The 23348-nt window shown below is 38.1% G+C and overlaps 1 protein-coding gene across 1 annotated transcript in view; it reads left to right on the top strand.

Moving 5' to 3' along the window:
- Nucleotides 1-23348, top strand: part of PCNX2 (pecanex 2) — a 348308-nt gene that overhangs the window by 42584 nt on the left and 282376 nt on the right. Inside the window, exons 6-8 of the mRNA XM_036756504.1 lie at nt 1348-1495; nt 1721-1866; nt 4120-4213. Of these exons, the coding sequence (XP_036612399.1) occupies nt 1348-1495; nt 1721-1866; nt 4120-4213 (388 nt within the window). The remainder of the gene's footprint in view (nt 1-1347; nt 1496-1720; nt 1867-4119; nt 4214-23348) is intronic.

Below are 23348 nucleotides of genomic sequence, written 5' to 3' on the forward strand. Positions count from 1 at the left end.
CTTCTAAGATCTCTTCCAACTCTCAGATTCTGATATTTAAATAATTCAAAATGAGCCACTGAAGATAACTTAGCATGGTTTGTGTGTTCTGGTGTGAGCGTCAAGAGCTCATGTAATAATAAGAACATCTTGGACTTATATGCTTTAGGGCTTTGAGTTTCCTAGTGTTTTTACATATATTATTCCCATTTAGTCCTTACAACAATCCTGTCACATAAATAGGCAGATATTATTATCCCCATTTAATAGCTTAAGAAACTGAGGTTTGTGAATTGAATGCAAGCCTCACAAGCAGGAAATAATAGAGCCCTTGAGTTAGGTCCCTTACCTCCCAATTTAGCATTTTTTCCACTGTATCATTATGACTTTTTGAATGATGATATTGCAGAGCAGGGTCCCTGGTAGGACAAAGAAATTGTGTTACTGTGCCTAACTTTTATTTATTTCTTAATTGTTCAACTTTTAATATGACTGCTTTGTCTCCCCATCTAAATTCCAAGATTCTTGAGAGCAGGTATTGCTTGAGACCCAAAATGTTCTCTCTCAAGCTCTCTCTCATATTCTCTCTCTTTCTTTCTCTCTGTCTCTGTCTCTCTGTCTCCCTCCTCTCTCTCTCTCTTTCCTTCTCTCCCCCTCTCTCTCCTCCTTCTCCCTCTCCTATCTATATCTCCTTCTCCCACCTGTGACCTCATCAGTGTGGGAGAACTACTGATGTTATAAGCCACTGAGACAGAGCCAAACTCTACTTGCATACCAATTATAGTCTTGGGGCAGGGCTGTCCGACCTTAGGTTTTTATTGAAACAATAGACATTATATTTTGATTTGCCATTTTAGTGAGAGCTCTGCAGTAGCTGGGCTTCATTTACTAAAAGCATTTATGTCAATTTCTGTGCTTGTAGGCATGCCCCGCAGCATTTTGGACAGCCCTGGTCTTAGAGAGTCACCTGGCCTCTGGGAGAAGTGACTTGTTCATGGTCCCACAGTAAGTCACATAGTCAGAAGCAGGACCTGAACTGAGATCCAATATACCACACTACCCTGTACATAGCTAGGTTAATAATAAATACGTGTTGATTGATAGATGAGTGGCATCTTTTGGAGAGGATGGAAGAATTAGAGTTTCTGATAGATATGTGTGGACAAAGTGGAAAGAATTGGGAAGAGAGGTAAGGGAAAGAGTGTTATTGGAGTTTTACCCTAGTTTATCTGGAGAGTTTATAATGTGGGATTTCAAATCTGGTTTTATTTATTGAACATTCTACTTTTCTATCCTGTTAATACCCTTGGGCTTAATCCAAGATATGTTCAAATTCTTTATCTTAACACTCAAAGAAATGTTTTTCAGATAACCACCCTTTGGAGAAAAAGGAAGAAATCATGGAAAATGAAAAACCCAGTGAGCATATTTCTAAACCAGGAAAAGCAGATGTACAAAGCCAAGACCATACTAGTGCTAGCCCTGTGCTTACTGAACCAGCCAAGATTACTACACTGTAAGGACAATTAACTCATTTTTGCTTTTTTAATTAAAGAGCTCACACAATATGAGTCCTAATATTCTATCTGATTTATAATCACACTTGGTGGTGGTGGTGGTAATGGTGTGTGTATGTGTGTGCATGTGTGCATGCGTGCATGTTTGTGTGTGAGTGCACGTGCATGTGTTTATTATCGAAGAACCTCCTAATGGTAGTTTTAAAATTTTTGTGTGTATCAAGTTTCCAGGGCAATAGACAAAGACAAATAATCTACCGGGTTACTTCCCAGCAAGATAGTTCTGTCTTGCAAGTTATAAGTGGGCCTGAGACGTCTCTACAAGATGAGATACCTGTAGATGCTATGCATGTTTTCATTGACGAACATGGTAAGTCTCTGCAATTGTTGCTAATATAATTAAGGAAGGTTTCTAAGTTTTCTAAGAGAAAATACATGGTCGCATAGAGCAAGTATTGACTGGGATATAGAGTGATAGGCCTCAGTTCTCTTACCAGCTCTGCTATGATTTGGACAGAAAAACCACTCTGTGTGTGCTGCTGGCTTGTAGACTTGGCTATGCTTCTTAGCAACTGTGTGATCTTGTGTAAAACTCTGTTTCTTTTTATACTGTTTTGGCTGTACCAATGATCTGTGCCATTCCTAGGTAAGAGGCTGCTCTGCTCTAATGATAATCTTTGCCAAAAACTCCTCTGATGGATATTCCAATGCTGCCAGTTTCTGGCTCAGCTGTAATCTTTAATCCTTGGGTTTCTTTTAACCAAAGAAAGAATGAGTACTGCCATTATTCTTCACTTTAAACTTTTTCTAACTTTCTACTTAAGCAAAGGTAGAAGTATTGGCTTTGGACCAGCAAAAAAACCCTTCTGGTCTTGTCCATTCAGAATCTGGTCTAAGGCTATGGAAACTTTTTACTGCCTCTGTAGGAGATTCTCAGCTTCAGGCACATAGCATTTTAAACCAAAGAGGAGGATCTTCCCAGACAGCTAACACCCTCAGGTTTAAGTCTTTTCTTTGGGCTTCTCTCCCTAATGCAGTGACTTGAGTCACTCTGTGAGAGATTTCATCCTAGTTTATAGTAAGCATTTCATATACTTTTCAATTTTAATTTCTGAAGGATAGATTATAAATCAGGAAATGGTTGCACTTTGAGTCAAAAAGCCTTGACTTCAAATCTCACCTTAGCTTTGTGACCTTAGGAAAGTCACTTATTAATTCTGCTTCAGATCTTTCATCTTTAAAGTGAGGGGGTTAAACATTGATGGTCTCTAAATTCCCTCCTAGATCCAAATATATTGTCTTATAATCATATGAACTACAAATAGCTCTAAGGTTTGGTGTTCTCCGGCTTTCAAACCCCATATCTCTTCCATTTTTCCATGAAGAATAAATAGTTGGTGAAAGAAAGGCACATGGATAATATTAAGACCAGGAGGCAAGATCACTCTTCTTCCCCCTACCCTTTCCTGGCCTTTTCATGGACAGATACATTAAGCCAAAAGCATGCCATTATAACTCTATGATTCTACCAGAAATGTCAGTGACTGCTTAAGAAATGTCACCTTCTAGTGCCTAAGTAGACTAGATAGTCCTGAAAATAAGCATCTATTTACAGCCCTAGATTGTGAGGTCTGAAAGGAGTTTTAGAGACCATCTTATCCAACCCTTTTACAGATTTTAAAGATAATGAAACTGAAGCCCCAGGGTGTTTACTAGGTAGTCAAGTGGCGAGCTCAAAGTCACACATACTTCCCCCTTGCTTCTCTCTCTCTACCACCAGTCAACAAGTACATTTGTGCTACTTTCTTGATGGACCTCAGATTATGGAAAGCTTAGGGAAGTGACTTTGGCTTACATGCTTGAAGAAATCACCTCAAAAGTCACATCAAAACACTCCATAAGGGCTGACATATAGCACCAGTTCTTTAGGGTGCTTCTCTTCATGAGATTTATTCCTGACATATAGACATATGCCATTTACCACATTTCAGTTCCATCAATTACTCATGGATCATTTTCTTACTTCTTTAATAGAACGCTTTGAGACATTTTACATGCAAAAAAGTGATCTGATTTTGTTTGTCTGGAACATATCAATCCATGATACCTTTCTGAGTAAAATGTATAGATGAACTCAGAGTTCCATTCCTCTGTTATCACTATTAACAAAGATTATGTCACTCTCCCATCTCTACATGTTTTTGTGGAAGTACCTTCAATTAATTTTTAAAAATAGCGAGCTTTCATGCATACATGTCATCCTTGGTGCTGTAGATAATCTAGTATGATATTGACATTGTTACATAGAATCCATATAGAAAATGAATAGGGTAATTTCAGCTTAAATACAAGTTATAAGATTGAATATTTACTTAGATTTCTTAGTGGGGAAGTAAATTTTCAGGAAGGCAAGAGCATTTCTTTATTAAAAGATCTTCCAGACCTTTATAGTCTATTGTGATGTGCATTCCTTCTTTAGGAAGATTTAAGAAATGTACCCCTGTTGCCATTGTTAATACTAGAAAATAATTTTAAATATTTTTCCCTATAATTTTTGAAAAAGGAAAATGCAATTACATATGCCAATGTAATTCTGTGTTGTATATTTTGATGCTTTTTAAAGGGGAAATTCGATCCTGTTATTTGAAGTCTGGGAATCAAAAGGAAGGAGAATTACTCCGTCAGCCTTCTAATTGTGACTGTGCTTCTAATGGCCGGTAGGTATAGAGTTAATCTGAAATTCATTAGGCTTTGCTTAGCTGGAGGATATGCAACTTATTCTGACTGTGAAAGTGAAGTGAGGAGACCTAGCATAGGATCAACATGTTAATTAGTTTTTTTTAAGTGTTAAGCCTTGTGGCTTTTTTCTATAAAAAAAAAATCTAAGATTAATTGAGGTACAAGAAGAGGGTATTATGGTTTAATAATAGTTATAAATCAGCTAGAAATTTTGAGCATCTTCCAAAATTAAAAATGTAAGTGGTGAACCATAGATGTGGAATGGGACATTTGTTGCTGGGAATGGTCAATATGTTTGAATTGCAAAAATATGCTACTTTTTTATACTGGAGAAGTCTATGTGTGTTCGGCAGGGGTTGTTATTGGGAAATGACAACATTAAAAATCAATAAATATGTATTTAAAATAGAATATGCAGCTATAACTCCAGAATTTTCCATCAAATAATACTAAAATACAGATTCCAGAATCTCAGAGGTTGGGAGTTCAAAGGGACCTTGATGGCCATAGTCTAACCCACAAATGAAAAGGAATAGCCACTACAGCATACTTGGTGAATGATAATCCAGCATTTGTTTGAAGACCCCAAAGAAGGGAGAACCTATCACCTCTCAAGACAGCCCATTTCACTTTTGGATCACTCTAGTTGTTAGGAAACTTTTACCAAAATCAAGTCTAAATTTGCCTCTTTTCAACTTCCATCCATTCATACTAGGGCAGGTAGATAACACAGTGGATAAAGTGCAGGACCTGGAGTCAAGAAGATACATCATCCTGAGTTCAAATCCAGTCCCAGACAGTTACTATTGGGTGACCCTGGGCAAGTTATTTAACCCTCTTTGCCTCACTTCCCTCATATGTAAAATGAGCTGGAGAAGGAAATGGCAAACCACCTCGGTATCTTTGCCAAGAAAACCCCAAATGAGTTCATAAAGAGTTGGACACAACTGAAAAATAACTGACAGCCATTCATACTATTTCGACCCTTTGGGACCAAACAGAACAATTCTAGTCCCTCTTCCACATGGTGGTCTGTTACGGGCTCCTGAAGCCTCTCAACCATACTCGGCATTCCCCCCAAACCCCAGGCCTTTGCCTAGCAAAGGACCAGATCTCGCGGACAATGAATGGGGCGGGAGCCGAAAGATGGTGAATGACTCCGTTTATTATTTCAGCAAGCAGCACTTTTATATCTTTAGTGACATAGGTACATTCTTTGGTTACATGGGTGAAGGACAGGTAAAAATCAATACATTTGGATACTAGGACCGCCCCGACTCCGCCTACTCTCCTCCCCTTCTCTTCCCGAGCTAACCAAAAGCTCCCTGCGGTCAGGCAGTCCAGGCAAAGAACCAGAAACTCCACGTGCTCTGGCAAGCCCAGACAGAGAGCCGGAAGTTCCATGTGGTCAGGCAGGCCCGGGCAAAGACCTGGAATTGCCAGGGAGGCAACAAAGGTGAGACCCCTCCTCCTGGCTCCACCCATATCTCAAAGCCCTGAGTTTATCTCAGCAGGCCTGTGGGCCTGGAGGTCCGAGGAGGGCAGGGTTCACCTCTAACTTGGCCCGCAGCAGTGGTCTTTCAGTTACTTAAAAGTAGCTCCCATATTCCCCTTGAGCTTTTTCTTCAGGCTAAATAACCTTAGTTCTTTTGATTGGTCTTCACAAGACATGGACTCACTGTTCTTCATCCTGGTTGCACTCTTCCAGATACTATCCAAATTACTAGAAAACTAAAAATAAGTAATTTAGGAAAAAAGCAACAAGAAATTATCAATGTCTCTCTCCAACTGTCATACCCAGAAATGAATACAGTACTCCTAGGATTTGTTCAGAAGACAGAAGAATTGAAAAAGAGATAGGCCCAATTTTTATGGTGGATAAGGCAATGCTAATTGGTGATAAAGAGACAATAGAACCAATCAATTCATATTTTGTTTCTGTTTTCTCTGCCCAGGAAACTAATCTCTGGACTGGTAAGGACAAAAAAAAATGACTGATAGGGAGGTGATACGTAAGGCAAGTAAGGAAATATTAAAAAAAGATGCATGTGTCCTTGATAAGTTAAAGTCACTAGCTCCAGATGAACTGCATTCTAGACAACTGGGAGGAAAAAAATGATAAATGTAGCTGAGCCACTGGCAGTGATTTGTGAAAAATCACAGAGAATGGGAGAGAGATTACAGGACTTGAGAAGAGGAAATGTCTTCCTGAGTTACTGTGGCAGAAGACTTCATCAGCCTAGTGAAGAGTCTCTTTAAATTAGGGCTTGTTACATGCAGTCCATCACTGGTTCTATGGTTAAAACATTTTCAGACTGATGGAAGTTGATGTAGCTTGTGTTTCATTGGCATAGCCTTAGAGGATACAGGCCCATATCCATACCCTGATAAGGAATTGGAGGATGCTTTTAGTGAAGGCTTCCCACAGAAACATTGTTGTAAATAGTGATTAAGTTATTTAGTAGTAAGTACTGACTCAGGAAGCTGTGTGATTAATAGCATTGTTTCTGCGAGAAAAAGCATGAAGAGATCAAAACAGCTAACTTAGAAATGTGCCTTGAGCACAGCCTGTTCAGAAGTTGAAAATGGCCTGTATTTGAGAATTTTTGACTATTGTGTTATGGTTTTCAAAATGTGGACTACCCAAAAATACAAAACTATAAACTATGCATATCTATGTGTATTTTATGAGATGATTCCATCCAGTGACTATTTATTATACATCTGTTATGTGGTTCTTAGGATCAGAAAAACATAAATTTAGAAATGGAAGGGACTTAGAGGATAGCTATTCCAACCCACAACATTCATTTCACAGGTGAAGAAATTGATACCCTCTGCCCTGTGTACTAGAGATGCAAAATTGAAAGATGAAATAGCTCCTGCCTTTATGGAGTTTATAATTTAGTAGGGTATTAAATGTATAATACAAGTCTAAGTTAAGAAAATGCATAAAGAAGAAACATCAAACAGAGGCATGAGATGAGAAGGCATAGCTCTCCCCTAGCTTTGGGAATCAGGGAAGGACTCACAAAGAGGTGGTATCTGAAGACAGGCCTTGAAGGAACAGAAATCTTTCTATAAGCAGAGATATCATGGGAGTCTATTCCAGAGATCAATAAATTTACATGGAAGTGGGGAAAAAGCAGGACAGGATTGGGGAATGACTGTTCGTCTAGTCTGGCTGGAGAATGACAGCTTTTGAAAAGGTCATACCATTTCAGAACTTGAAAGTAGGAGTCTTTATAATTTATATATATATATATATATATATATATATATATATATATATATATATATATATATATATGTCTGTTTTTTCTGTTCATTGTTGTTCAGTTGTATCCAGCTCTTCATGACCCCATTTGGGGTTTTCTTGGCAAAGATACTGGAGTGGTTTTCCTTCTCCAGTTTATTTTACACATGAGGAAACTAAGGCAATCAGCATTAAGTGGCTTGCCCAGAGTCACACAGCTAGTAAATGTCTGAGGCCAGATTTGAACTCAGGAAGATGAGTCTTCCTGACTCTAGGCCCAGCATTCTATCCACTGTACCACCTAGTTGCCCCCTTCAGTAATATATTACAACAATATATCATCTTGGTATGGAGGTGACCCTGGCTTCTTAAAGCCTATGCCAGTAGACAATAGCTGTGGTGGTTCTATTAAACTGAAAAGTTTCAAATATAGGCCTAGTGACTGTTATTCCAGAATCAATCTAAGTTCAGAGAGAAACTTGTCTCCATAAGCCCTATAAAGCCATCATTAGGTGATACATGTGTATATGCAAGTGTTTGTCTATAAAGACATATGCATGTATGTATTATACACACATGTATGTATACAAATAATTATATGTGTGTGTTTATGTATGTATATGTAGGCACACATATTTTACTGACCAAAGTAAAAGTGTATTTTGCAAGCTACTTTGCTGAAGAATAGCTGTGTTATGGTCTCCATCAGGGGAGAGAATCCTAATACAAATAAATCATTGTAAGTTAAAATGTAGAAGTATTTTTTCTCAATGTAATTTTTATTTTCCTATTAGGGAGTGGGGCGGGGAGAAGAGGTAAGGTTGAATGAATACATTTCATTTTTTTTCCAAAAGCTTAGTTTAATCATTGAGTTCCAGCATGCTAGGAAAGTGGCTAGATTGCATTTGCCATACTTAATGATGCCAATTAGCATTTTCTTGGTGGGTTATAGTGAAAAGATGACACAGGATGTATAGTCGTAGGACCTGGGTCTAAATCCAAGCTCAGGTGCTTGTCACCTAGGTGGCCTTGGACAAATCCAGATTGGTACAATGCCTGGAAAAGAGTAGGCACGGCACTTAATAAATGTTTGTTGTCTTGTACTGACTAGATGGTAGAGGGGAATGTATTTCCAGTTGAAGACATCCAGTCACCAGGAGCCTGGGTTTACTTACGGTTTTCCAACAGAGGGTTTCCTCCAGCAGCTGTCATATCACTGGTAGGGCTATGGCATTAGGGAGCATGGACCATTAGCAAAAAGTCCATATAATCCCTCTTGCACCACCTCAGTTTCTGGAGATGGAGGAGGATTAGGTTTACAAAAGGGAGTTTCTAAAAATTAACCAGGATGAGGAAAATGTCATTATCACTATGCCCCATCAGCAAGTTTTCTGGAGCATTTCAGCAGCCAGTTTTAGCTAGAATTGGGTGCAGATTGAACCTTAAGCACACCAGAGTTGTGTATCAGGACATAGTTCTAGAAGAGCAGGACCACAGTTTCCTCCTTCTCTTCAGAAAGTATGTGACATGAAGCAAAAGGCAAGGCTGCTTCCATTCTGATACCTACGGAGTTCAATAAAGGGTTTAATCAATTTACAGAATACGAAATACTTTGCATTTATGTGTGTTTCTTGTGTTTTGGTATAAAAAAGCACATATTTGTGTGCAAGAAGAGATGCAAAAAAGATATGATACACGAAATAAATGTGTAATCCAGTGATCATAAAAGTTAGGTGGATCGGTCATGGAGTAAGAGTAATGAAGAGTGCTTCACAGTTAACTTAGAGCAACTGTTTTGTTGTACTATGAACCCCTTTGGCAGTCTGGTAAAGCTTATGAATAATGTCTTTAAGTGAGCAAAATTAGATACACCAAAAGATATCAATTAGAGTGTGTGTGTGTATGTGTGTAAACAGAGACAGAGACAGAGAGAAACAAACAAGAAGACAGAAACAAAGAGACAAAAAGAGAATTCATAGACTTTAAGGTAAGAACCCCTGCCTTAGAAGAAGGCATTAAGTGCATTGGATTGATCCTCTATGAAATATTTAAGGGACAATAGACTTTAGAGTTGCAAGGGACCTTAGAAAACATTTAGTCAAAACCCTTAATTTTACAGATGAAGAAACTGAGGCCCAGAGTCATTGAGACTTGTCCAAAGTCACACAGGTAGTAAATGGCAGAGGCAGGATTCAAACTTGGGTCCTCTGACTCCCGTCCTGTGCTCTTTCTTTCCTTTCTACAGCATTCAGCTTCCTGGCACATTTAGGTCCCAGGGTTTAATAGCAGATGGGACAATAGATAGGATAGAGATAAGATAGTAAAAAGAAATTGCATACTTTTGGATGACATACCTGCAAAGATCAGATCCCAGAGCCACTGAAGGATATTATCCAGGCAACCCCACCCTCCAGCTTTTTCCTAATTTTCCATTGTTCTCTGTTATTGACACATGCTGCTGCCACCCTTATTGCAGTGGCTGGACACAAAATCCTTCTCCATAGTTTCGTCACAACTATTTCCACTTTTATTTCTCTTCCTATTAATTGTCATCTTTCCCCTTAGTCTCCTTCAACTTACTTTTCCATTCCCTCTCTATTTTGAAGTACTGTTGACACTTATCCTGTGTCAATGTATTCTCATTTATCTCTGACTTAGTACAGTTTCTTTGTTCCCCCATCTAACAGCGCTTACTGGGCTTCCACTTTGCCTGAAAGTCAGGTATGTTACATTTTATTCCTCTCCCCCAGGGTTTTTCAGAATTCTGGAGGTGATTGGGTGGAGGGCGAGTGGTTCTTCTCATCTCAATGGGTTCTAGCTGTGATCTATGTGTCCCTGTTCATTTTAGGGGTTCAGGTAGCTCAGCTCTGTTTAATCACTGAACAGTCTGATGACTTTTACAAAGAAACAATTACTTCAAAGTTCTAGCCAGAACAAATATGTAAACATTTCTACACCCCCTCCACATAGACATACATCTGGGGTATAATCCCTCTTAGACTACCTCAGTTTCTGGGGATGGAAAGAGGATTAGGTTTAAAATTTAGCTTAGTTCCTACATAGCATTAATACCATCAGGTTCCAAATCCAGTGCCTTACCAGGGCTTGTGTCCTGGGACCCTGGATTCTCAGGGCTTTCCTGGTGGGCTGATGTAACATCCAGCCTGGAATCTGGGCTCCAAGGTCCCCATAGCTTGATCTCACACTACATTTGCAATTAGGTTAGTGAAGGAATTTGTGTGAAGTCAGAAAGGAGGTATCATCTTAGGTTGTACTTAATAATATGGGCATATAACATGAAGAAATGTGGTATGACATTGCTAAAATTGCCATCTTGCCTTGAAGTTCTCTGTAAAGCAGTGTAGTTTTAGTAGATTTTGTAGCTATAGAGACTGTGAGTTCTAGTTGTTTCATAAATTTTCCCTTCCCATCAGGATCCTTATTTATTAAACTACAATAAAATCATAATTATACAATAATATTAATAATGGACAGTTATGTCACACTTTTAATATATAATTTAATGTTTTGTTTCCCCCATTACGTGTTAAAAACATTTTTCACATTCATTTAAAACATTTTTTGAGTTCCAAATTCTTTCCCTCCCTTAAAGCAAGCAGTTTCACATAGGTTATAAATATGCAGTCATGAAAAACATATTTCCATGTTAGTCATGTTGTGAAAGAACATAGACAAAAACCCATAAGAAAAATTAAGAAAAATATGCTTCAATCTGTATTCAGATTCAACCAGTTCTTTCTCTGGAGGTAGATAACATTTTTCATCATGAGTACTTTAGAATTGTCTTGGATCATTGTATTGCTGAGAATAGCTAAATCATTCATAGTTGATCAATTTTGCTTTACTCTATACAGTGTTCTCCAGGTTCTGCTCATTTCACTTTGCATCAGTTCATGTAAGTCTTTCCAGGCTTTTCTGAGAGCATCCTGCTCATCTATATAGCACTTTTAAAGCTGCACAGTGCTTCAATATGCATTCTCATTTGAGCTTTCCCTGAATCCTGTGAAGTAGATGCTACTATTCCCATTTTGCATATGAGAAAACTGAGGTTCAGAATGGTTAAGTGACTAGCCCAGAGTCACATAGCTGGCAAGTATCAGAGGCAGATTTTTAACTCAGGTCTTCCTTACTCCCAATTCCAGCACTCTTTTCACTACAATTTATTTACCCTATTCAGGTATTAGAAAAAAAAACAAATCAAACAATCATATCTTGCAAACGACCCTTGTCACCTTGAAGAACACTTTGTAATAGCTCTATTATTATTTAACATTTTCTGAGCACAGATAAGTAGTTAGATAATGTTCCACTATGTGCCAAGTACTGGCAGCTCAGTTACTGTCTGGCTCCCTGACTTTTCCCCTGGATAAATTGAAAGGGTGTGGTCTCACCTGTTCTAAGAAATAATGGCACCTGCAAATATATATCAGCCTTTCCTCATACTTCAGAAATTCAATACTCTTGCTTGTCAGAGATAATATGTCTTTACTGTCATGGGCATAAGCAGTTCCTTGAGAGCACATCTGTTCCATATACGATTTACTTCCTGACACTTACGGAGTGACTTTAAGAAATTATCCTTTAAACAATTTGTAAAAGAAGATTGGGGAGGAATAATAGAATGTTCTACAAATTCAGTGATTTGTTTGGGTAAACAAATACACATGATTTTCTTCCTGTCTCCTATGGTAATATAAATCACAGAAGCAGAACCATAGTCATTAAAATGGCAAAGACCTGCTTCTAGAGATAGGCTCCTCCCCAGACAATGCTGGAGGAGCAGTTAAAGCAATGCCATCTGCTCTGTTCATGCTCAGGAGAAAACATTTCAGTTGTATGCAGACTCAAATCCTCTTCTAGAATTTCATCTGCCTTGTGACTGTTGGTTTCTGAATATTTTAATAGTCTTGAACTCCTCCCTAGGCTCCTTGAATTGGAAAGCTATGGCACAGATCTTTGGGAAGCTAATTTCCTTAGATTTGCAATAAGCCCTGGATTTTACATAAGCCCATGATGATATGATCATCTGTACATTCTTGAAGAGGTGATAGAGAAAAAAAAATATGGTGTGAAATATATTTTAAAACATAGAAGCTGATGAAGTTTATGGAACCCAGTGCCTCTGTTGAGCAGTGTCCACTGTACTACTGTTTTGCTGGCCTGTCACGCTAGCCTCTTTCCCTAGAAATGGGGAATTGTTTTAGAGCAGAAGCCAGCCATTGATTGTGGAGTAGGCAGTAAAAGATGACATATAACTGTTATCGGGTCTGGCTCTACTTATCGCCTCCTCCTCTAATTAAACTGTAAATGAGAATAGACTTTGAATGACAGACTGAAGAGTTTGAGATTATCTCGTAGGAAGGAAAGAAACCATTGGAAAATTTTGAGTAGAGAATTGAAATGACAAATTTCTGTTGCAACTTCATCAATTGGCTCATGACTAACTTGATAGTTTGTGAAGGATGGACTAGAAGTGCCAACAGTTATCTTCGTATTAACTGACGCTCTTTTATCAGTGAAGAAACAGAGATACACGAGTATTAAATGGCTTTCTAAAACCACTCATCATAAAACTAACTAGCATCAGATCATGGACTCGTCACGTCTTCCAGACTACTGTTCTGAAATGGTTCCCTATTTCAGGAGTGGAGGCCGTTTATGATCTTAGACTTAATTTGTGTGTTAGCCATGGCAATTGTGCCTCCTAGACCAATGTCATAAGGTGAGCCTTACAAATACTTTAAATCACAGGTGTTCCTGACCAAATAACAGTAGTTAAGCCAGAACACCTTTATTTATATGCCCTGCTTTATTAGAGTTCTGATAGTTGTTGAGTATCTGCACTGTGGTTGTGCATTTTAGCATCTTCAGCAACATCTGGCTAAATACTTTAATGTGATATTCCTGGATTTTAGTCCCATCAGATTCTGAGGTCCCCCTACCACTATCAAGGGAGACCTTGACTTTGAACTTGTGGGGAAATTCTAACTGAGACCATTTATAAGCAATTCCATGCTGGAAGTTATCACAAAAGTAGTTTCTTCTCTGCAAGGTGAATTAAATGACTGGGACAACCTCCAGATTTGCCATTAAGCTGCTGATTCTTAACATGGGCGAGCAGGCTGGTCCTCTTTCCCATTGTTAAAACCTTATTGCCATGTGACAGTTTTATGACCATGTCCTGAATATGAATAGAGAGAATTATTTACAATGTAATCTCCATTGGCTCTGTGGGGATTCATGAAGGAAACCAGGAGAGCAAACAAACTTCCCTCACTGGCCCCACTGTCATTGTGGGAACAAATATATTATTTTCTTGACTGCCAAAGAGATAGAAGCAACATTTTCCAGCCCTGCAATAGCTGTCTTTAAAGCCAGGTACATCTAGTAACATTATCTAATGCAGTTCTTCTTTCCCCCAGGGGTGAAAGTGAAGGAATCCGAGCATGGCTTGGATTGTAGCTTTCAGAGTCCTGAGTCACTGCTTCTGGAAGCTTTCATAGAATATATATACATATATATGTATGTATGTATGTATATATGCTGTAGTGTTTGGATACATAGTACATTTTGGTGCTTGTCACATAGCCAAGAAGCTTCCAAAGATGGGGAAGCTTCAGAGATTCCACTTTGTTCTGTAGATTATTATCAACTGTGATTAAGAGAGAAGGAAAGAACTCCTGCCCTTTGTGAGTTGTATTAATCCTTCTACAGCCAGAACAGTAAAATATAATGGTTTCAGTGATTCATTTAGCAGAACTTTGAATGCTTCTTGAACCAAGAAACCTCATTCAAGTAACATAAGAAGAAGAAGAAAAACAGTAATAGCTATCATTTATATAGGGCTTTTAGGTTTGCATACATTTATGTATGTATGTATGTATGTATGTATGTATGTATATAATCTCATGACAACCTTGGGAAGTGGGTACTATTCTTATCCCCATTTTACAGATAAGGAAACTGATGTACAAAGTTATTATGAGACTTTCCTGGGGTCACACGGGCAGGATTCAGTCCCATGAGGTATTCCTATCTCCAAGGCTGGAATTCTATCTACTTTACCACCTAGACTCTCCCCACTCCATTCTACATCCATTCATCTGTCAAACTGATCTTTCTAAAGTGTAGGTCTGACCAGGTCACTCCTCTATTCAATATCAAATCCTTTGTTTGGCACTAGTGGCCGGGAGTTTGGGAAGGGTTTTATATGCTCCTTGTGAATAGGGATTGTTTTATTCATTGTATTTATATTCCTTGTATCTGGCACAGTGCTGAGCACATAGGAGGTACTTATGAAATGACTGTTGATTGATTTATTAATTTAGGAGGTAATGTTTGAGATAATTTTAAGGGAAACTAGGGATCGGAAGAGGCAAAGGTAAGGAAGGGTGCTTTCCAGGCATGTGGGACCTACCATGCTTAAAGGACAGAGAAGGAATAGACTAGCTCATGTGAGAAATGGCAAAAAAACAAAAATAAATTTGCTTTGCTGTGATTAGAGTAGGTAAACAGGAAGAAAATCTAATAGAATGGAAAGATGATTTGGCGTAAGGCTGTGAAGGACTTTAATGACAGAGAAGTTTATTATATGATCCTAAAAGTAATGGGGAGCCATTAGAGTTTATTGATCAGGGAAATGACATGGCCACACCTCTGGGGAAAAAAGGAAGGTGTGCTGAAAGTTCATTTTTAAAAAAATAAAATAGCCTAGAATGTTCTTCTTTGGGGAATTATATGCTAAAGATAGCAATTATGCTTTTTAAAGTAGTATTGAATAAGTCCTGAGTTAGATTCAACAAACTGGAGACTTATCCTTTTTTTGTTGCTTGAGGATACTAATATTCAATTGGAGTTGGAGGAAATGTGGCATAGTGGAAAGAGTGTTAGACAGGCAGTCAGAATAGGATCATAGACCTCATTTCACAGATGAGGAAACTGAGGGCTAGGGAGGTGAAATGACTTGCCAAAACTTCCTTCAGAGTAGGGAATTTGTGTCAGAAGTAGAATTCGAGCCCCAATCTTCTGGCTCCAAAGCCAGTAGTCTTTCCATTGTACCACGATGCTTATGTCTTTGAATACTGGCTCTTACACTTGTCATTCTACTTCCTCTCTCTAAGCTTTGTTGTCATTTATGTGTAAAATGAGGATGATGCTTGTACTATCTGCCTGTGCATTCACAGCTCTTGTCCATGTTATGTTATTGCTATTTTTTTGTCCTTCATCTTTGAGGAGGACCAATGTCATCATGGGGTGACGTATTGACGTGCACAACATTTTACATCTTGGTGGACACATATGATGGACTGCATGCCAGGATCTGGACTATGTACATTTCTCATCCAATTTCCTTTTCTAGCATAAAATGTCTGCATACTCAATTTAGAACAAATTCTCTTGTGTTACTGAGAATTATGCTGATGGCAGAGGGTTCGCCCGCCCCCGATAATATTGTAATACACATTGATCAAGATTTTCCAAGGACTTAGACTATCTAGTGGACATAAATTAGTTACCTTTGGAAGGTTCACTAAGCAATCAATGCAAACAGCCTTATTTACTATGAATTACTGACAGATTACATTCCTGTTTTGTGATGTCATAAACAAATTACTTCTTTGTTGACTTTATTAATGGTTCTTTTTAACCTTTCCCTAGTTTGACATTTTATGTTTCAATGGAATTAATTCTTCCTTCCTTGTGCTCAACTACCAAGAAAGACCTCAAAAAAGAAAAGGGATAGTGATAATCGTGCATTGGAAAGAGCACTGAAATTAGACTGCTGAATTTGGAGTCATGACACTTGAAATAGACTCCCTGCTCTTCCATGCACTACTTGTATGAATCTGTGGAAGTCATGTCCACTGTCTGGGCATCCGTCTCCTCATCTATAAAACAAAAGGATTGGGCTAGGTCCCTTCCAGGTCTAAAACTATGATCCTGTGATTGTGATCATGATAACAATAGGGCATAACAGTGAGGCAAGTAGACAGCCTATATACGCGCAGAGAGAAAGCACAGCTTTGTTTAGGCTGGTAGTTCAAATCAGCTTGAGAGGTGATGCAGTCTATGTGGAACATAGAAGTCGAACAATTTCTCAAAGTCTCCTGAGTTAGTATATGGGGTTGCTTCTTTGTTATAGTTTAAAATTGTGGAATTTCTGGAATGCTGTTGTTGTTCAGTTTCAGTTGTGCGATTTTCCTGGCAATGATACTGGAATGATTCGCCATTCGCTTCTCCAGTTCATTTTACAGGTGAGGAAATTGAGACAAACAGGGTTACATGACTTGCCAAGGATCAGACAGCTAGTAAGTGTCTGAGGCCAAATTTGAACCCAGGAAGATGTCTTCCTGACTCCAGGCCCTTCACTGTGATACCTAGCTGCTCTATTTCTGGAATGTTAGAGAAAGTAGAAGCTAAGGATGGATGAATGCAGGTTGCATTCTGTTTTCTTGAATATTTGAGAGTTGATGAGCTTGACCAATTGCTGCCTAAAATATAATTTAAAGAAGTGAAATCCTTATCAACTAGATCAGAATTAAGTTTTTATCTCAACAAAGACCAAAGATCACAGGGTTTTTGAATTAGAAGGGATCTTTGAGATCATCTTGTCCAACCTCTTTGTTTTACAGGTAAGAAAACTGAGACCTAGAAACATTGTCATACACCCAAGGTTACAGAAAATGAATGAATTAACAGAGGTGGCATTCAAAACTTATATCTTCTAATTCCAAAGCCAATCCTCCTCCTACTATACCTTATTTGCCTCTTGGGTAAGAAGAAAATCCAGTTCTCTAAAACACTAAACACGTGGTGTTTTATCTTTCATTTTTATTCTGAAACTAACACCAGATAAGTAGAATAGAAAAAAGATTGTACATGAAATCCTGAACCTCTATTATGTAACATTTGTTTTCTTTTAATGTTTGTAATAAAGTCAACATTTCAAATAGTTTTACTTTTCTGTATTTCCTTCTGTTCTTCCTTCTGTGCACTAAAAATTGCTTACATCACCTTTTTTTCTTTCTTTTCCTTCCTTTCTGTTTCTCTCTCTTTTTTTCTTTTTGGCAGTCTTGTTGCTAGTCTCACTCTACCTTCCAACTTTTTGGCCATTTGGGGAAAAAATGAAGAAAAGAAAACCTCAAAATAAATATACACAGTCAAGCAAAACAAATTCCCACATTTGCACTGTCTGAAAATGCACGTGTCATCCTTTATCTTGAGTTTATCCTTTCTGTCAGGAGGTGGGGCAGTTGGCTTCACTATCTATCCTCTAGAATTGTGGTTTGTCACTGCATTGATCAGAGTTCTTAACTCTTTCAAAATCCCCAAAATATTTGAATAGATTGAAGAGATTTGACATTGTATTAAATCCCTTTAATTTCCTTTGCATATTTCCCCCAACATATCCCTTACTGATTTAGCAACTTTCCTTTCATTTGTCATATTTTTTAAAGACTTACTCATATCCATTCTCTTCTATATAGCCTTTTAAAGACAGGCAGTAATTTAAACTGTCAGATCTTCAACCTCTGTGTTGTCTCTTCCCCCCACCCACCAAAAAAAAGTTTGTGTACAAGTCAGCATCTATTATTGCAAATGTATTCACTTTATTTCAAAAGGGCCTAAAGGCCTTGAGGGGAGGTATATTAAGTATTCCATTAAATGTGGAGCTATTCCGGGTGATGATTTGGCAGAATGAGGTGGACACAGTTTCTGTCCTTTAAGAGTTTTTATTCTAAAGCAATGACAATGTGGACAAATGTAAACAGGATATTCAGAGGGGATCTTCAGGTTAGGAACTAGAAAAGCAACTTGGTGTTAAGGATAAGGGAAAGGAGAGGTTGAAAAGGTGAAATAAAGTTTCAGAAGCTTAGATCAGGAAGATGGGATAACTAACCAAAACAATTTTTTGTATATGAAGAAACTGAAACCCAGAGAGACCGAACGACTACACCAAGACCCTAGAGTTCGAGGGCCAGGACTGGAACCCAGGACATCCAAATCCTGTGCCATCTTCCCTGTCTTTCATTTGGCTTTTAGTATTCGATTTTTACCTGTTAATAATTCCATATAATTAAATAATAAATGCAAAAAGCCTTAAAATATGTTTTGAAACCTGTTCTAGTCACCTGAAGTCAATTATGATTATTAGTAAGAGAAATGATAATAATCCTCATTTATTTAGCACTTTTCAGTTTAGGAAGTACTTTCCTCACCATAGTCCTGTGAAGAAGGTAGTAAAAGTTATTATTTTCTCCATATTACATGTAAGAAAACTAAGTTCCAGTATAGTCCTATTACCCAATGGGAATTACCTAATGTATCCTATATCTTCCCTCTGTTAAAATATCAGTGTTTAATTTCTGGTGAGGAAAATAGTATTACTGCTATACACAAACCAACATCTGCTTTTGGAGTAGATAAAACTTAATGGAGTCATCCCAGAAGGTTCTTTTGAGTCCATTTTCTCCTCATTTCTTCTCCACAGGCAAAGTTCCTCCAAAATCTGAGAACAGATTCCCATTCAGAGGTAGTAGCAGTGTGGTGGAGGGGTCCCCTGGCCAACTTCACCTAAAAGAGAGCTCACTCTAGGCAAGGCAGCACTTTGCTCATTCAGCATCAAGGGGCCTGGATGAATTTGGAATAAGCCATTCTCCATAGGGAGAGCTGGGGAAATTGCAGCCTCTTTTGGCCACAAGGTGGCAGCCATAGTCCACGCAGGAAAGTGTGCAGAGCTCTTGATATTGGTGCCTCTTTATTTCACAAAAATTGGAAGGATTTTGTCAACACATGTTTGGAGGCTTTAAACAAGGATCCCCCTCACAATTTTCCCAAATAAGACCCATTTTGCAGAACAAAGGACTTTAGTTGTGAGTGTGTGTGTTCCTTTACATTCAGTTTGTTGTGGTATATCTCATTTTTAGTTCAAAATGTCCCTAGTCATTTATAGAAATCCTTTTCTGGGCTTCAGGATTTTGTCTTAATACATCTTGCATATAGGTCAGATAGTTTATCAGATAGATAAATAAAATCACCTATTTAAGCTTATAAGACTGATGGGTTTTACTAGATGGCCCATCATGTCTTTTTTGGGCAGTGGCAACAGCAGCAGCAGTGGCTGCTTCAAGAGCTCTAGGCCCACAGATGGTGGGAGGAATAAAGTGGCTGATCAGAGCAGGAGTGTGGGAATCTCTTTGCTGGTGCAGAGGCAGGATTCTCTTGCTTTGCCCTGCTTGCATCTGCATCGCAGGCCTGGTTGGTGGTCCTGAGGTGAAGAGGAGCACTGGTGTGGCAGAGCTTGTGGTGGCTGTGGAGAGGGAGTCCTCCTGGTAGTTCCATGGCAGGAGTGCTTGAGATCACTCACAGAGCAGAGCACAGGCCAGGAGAGGAGTAAACACTTCTCTTTGGGTCATACCACTTCAGAAGAACTGAAAATTTACAGGTGTCTAGGAGTAGCTCTGAAAACAGCAGCACAAAACCCCTCAAGCTTGGGACAGAGCACCCTCCACTCTGGAAGCAGTTATACCTTGAAAAAGAGCTCAAAAGTTAAGTAATTGGCTGGGAAAATTAGCAGACAGTGCAAAAAAACCCCTCAGACTAGAGAATCTTACTTTGGTGACAAAGAAGATCAAAACATACAGCCAGAAGAAGACAACAAAGTTAAAGATCCTACATCCAAAGCCTCCAAGAAAAATATGAATTGGTCTCAGGCCATGGAAGAGCTCAAAAAGGATTTGGAATATCAAGTAAGAGAAGTAGAGGAAAAATTGGGAAGAGAAATGAGAATGATGCAAGAAATCATGAAAAATGTGTCAAATGGAGCTTACAATCTAATGGATTACAATTTAATTAAAAATGCATTGAAATTTGTCACTACTGTAATTAAACCTCATAACCACTAGCAACTGATGGAAAAGTATCAGCCATGACATAATTTGCTGTTGTTGTTGAATTAATCTGATTTCACTGGTAACTGCTTTATAAGGTATAATCTTAGCAAGTTGCCTGGGGTACTAAGAGGTTAACTGATGTGTCCAGGCTCACAAAGCCACTATGGGTTAGAGATGGGACTTATACCCAAATCTTCCTGACTTCCAGGGCAGCACTTTGTCCACTCTACCACAGCTGCCTTACCTTAACATGGTATAACATGGTATAACTGGTGGAACCACATAAGCTCAGTGGTAGAACAATTCTCAACTACTATTTAAAGACAATGTATCTGAAGTCTGTAGAAAGAGTAGAAGGAACAGGGTATGTGACTTTTAGCAAGAACTCATGTTCAGGATAAGGTAGATAAGACAAAAAAAACTCCTGTCAGCCTTAGTTATTATAATGTTCCCATAATGATTATAGGATAAGCTGCTTTCAAGGTTTCAAGCAAATAGAAATGTGAAGAATGACAAATTAGAAGGCCTGTGTTTAAATCCCGCCTCCAATGTTTACTACTCATGTGACTTTAGGCAATTGTGCTAACTTCCCTGCATCTTGTCTTGCAATGAGGAAAACTGACACCTGAGGAAACTGAATAATTTGCTGGTAGTAAACATCAGAAGGGAGAAGTGAACCCAAGTCTTCTGAGTACAGAGCCAGAGCTCTTTTCAATGGCCCATGATCCTATGAGCCTATGAACTAAAAGAGCATTATTTGAAAATAGATTCTCAGAGAGACACATGAGACAAAGACAGTGAAACTCCAGCAAACAGAATGTGGCTGGCACAAGCATGTAGGAGCCCTTCCTCCCTGCACATGGTGTATAACACACAGGATAATGGAGACATTTTGGGACAGTCTCAAGGAAATATCAACCCAAAGGCTAATAAGAGTATATTTCTTAACTTGCCTAACATATTGACATAGTCTTTTTACAAAAATCAACCTGTGTTAAAAATGTCAATTGTGATAAATGTTAAAATACCTTCTTTGTAAAGCAAAGAAAATTGAAAAATAAGTGTTGAAAAGAGAAGACAATCACTTGCTTTCCTATTTCCTTCCTCTTGATCTTAGAGGCAACTTTAAATAAGTACCTAACTATTGTGAAAGAGATTTTGGAGGAAGGGGGTAACTTTTAATATTTTATTTTTCCCAATGATGTGTAACACTTATTTTTAGCTTTTTTTTCATTTTTGAGTTCTAAATTTTCTCCCTCCCTCCCTTTCCCTTCCCTGAGACAATAAGATGTTCGGTATGGGTTATACACATTCAATCATGTAAAAATATTTCCATATTGGTCACGTTGTGAGAGATAACACCTACCAAAAAAAACCCACCACAAAAAATTAAGACAGTGAAAAATAGTGTGCTTCAATCTGTATTTGGACTCTATCAGTTCTTTCTCTGGATATGGATGACATTTTTCATCATGAGTCCTTTGGAATTGTCTTGGATCATTGCATTGCTAAGAATAACTAAATCATTCACAGTTGATCCTCATATAGTATTGCTATTATTATGTATAATGGTCTCTTGGTTCTATTCACTTCACTTTGCATCAATTCATGTAAGTCTTTGCAGGTTTTTCTGAAATCATCTTGTTCATCATTTCTTATAGCACAGTAGTATTCCATTACAATTATATACCACAACTTGTTCATCCATTCCCCAATTGATGATTATCCCCTCAACTTCCAATTCTTTGCCACCCCAGAAAGAGGAAGTATAAATATTTTGTACAAATAGATCCTTTTCACTCTTTTTTTAATCTCTTTGGGAAACAAGCCAAGTACTGGTATTGCTGGGTCCAAGGGTATGCATAGTTTTATGGATCTTTAGACGTTCTTCCAAATTGCTCTACAATGGTTAAATCAGTTCACAATAGTGCATTAGTGTCCCAATTTTCTCATTTCCCCTCCAACACTTATCATTTCCCTTTTCTATCATATTATCCAATTTGATAGGTGTGAGGCAGTCAACAGAGTTGTTTTAATTTGCATTTCTCTAAACAATAGTGATTTAGAGCATTTTTAAAATATGACTATAGATAGCTTTGATTTTTTTTATCTGAAAACTGCCTGTTCCTATCTTTTAACCATATATCAATTGGGGAATGATTTATGTTCTTATAAATTTGATTCAGTTCTCTATGTATCTGAGAAATGAGACTTTTATCAAAGACACTTAATGTTAAAAAAAATCCCCAGCTTTCTGCTTTCCTTCTCTCCTGGTTGCATTGGTTTTGTTTGTGCAAAACCTCTTTAATTTAATATAATCAGAATTATCTACTTTATATCTAGTAATGATCTCTATCTCTTGTTTGGTCATAAATTCTTCCCTTATTCATAGATCTGATAGATAAATTATTCCATGTTCCCAAAATTTGCTTATGGTATCACCTTTTATATCTAAATCATGTACCCATTTTCATCTTATTTTGGTATATGTTGTAAGATACTGGTCTGTACCTAATTTCTACCATATTGTTTTCTAGTTTTCCCAGCAGTTTTTGTCAAATAGTGAATTCTTGTTCCAAAACCTTGTGTGTTTGGGTTTGTCAAACACTAGCTTACTATGATTATCTACTACTGTTTCCTGTGTATCTAATCTATTCCACTGATCCACCACTCTATTTCTTAGCCAGTGATTGTTTTGATGATTACCACTTTATAATACAGCTTGAGATTTGGTATTTCTAGGCCACTAGGAAGCAGGGAACTTTGCTGATTAATATTGGGTATCCCAGAAACCTTAATGCAGGTAGGCTTAAGTTTTATTGGCACTAAGTTTAAGGCTTTAAGCTGAAATAAGACTTTTGGAGAACCGTATAAAGATTAAAAAAATCATGAGAGGCAGTTTGGCATAGTGAATACAGTGGTCTGCAGGCTCAGGATGACTTG

The sequence above is a fragment of the Trichosurus vulpecula genome, chromosome 4 (genome assembly GCF_011100635.1).
Source record: "Trichosurus vulpecula isolate mTriVul1 chromosome 4, mTriVul1.pri, whole genome shotgun sequence".
Taxonomy (NCBI): domain Eukaryota; kingdom Metazoa; phylum Chordata; class Mammalia; order Diprotodontia; family Phalangeridae; genus Trichosurus; species Trichosurus vulpecula.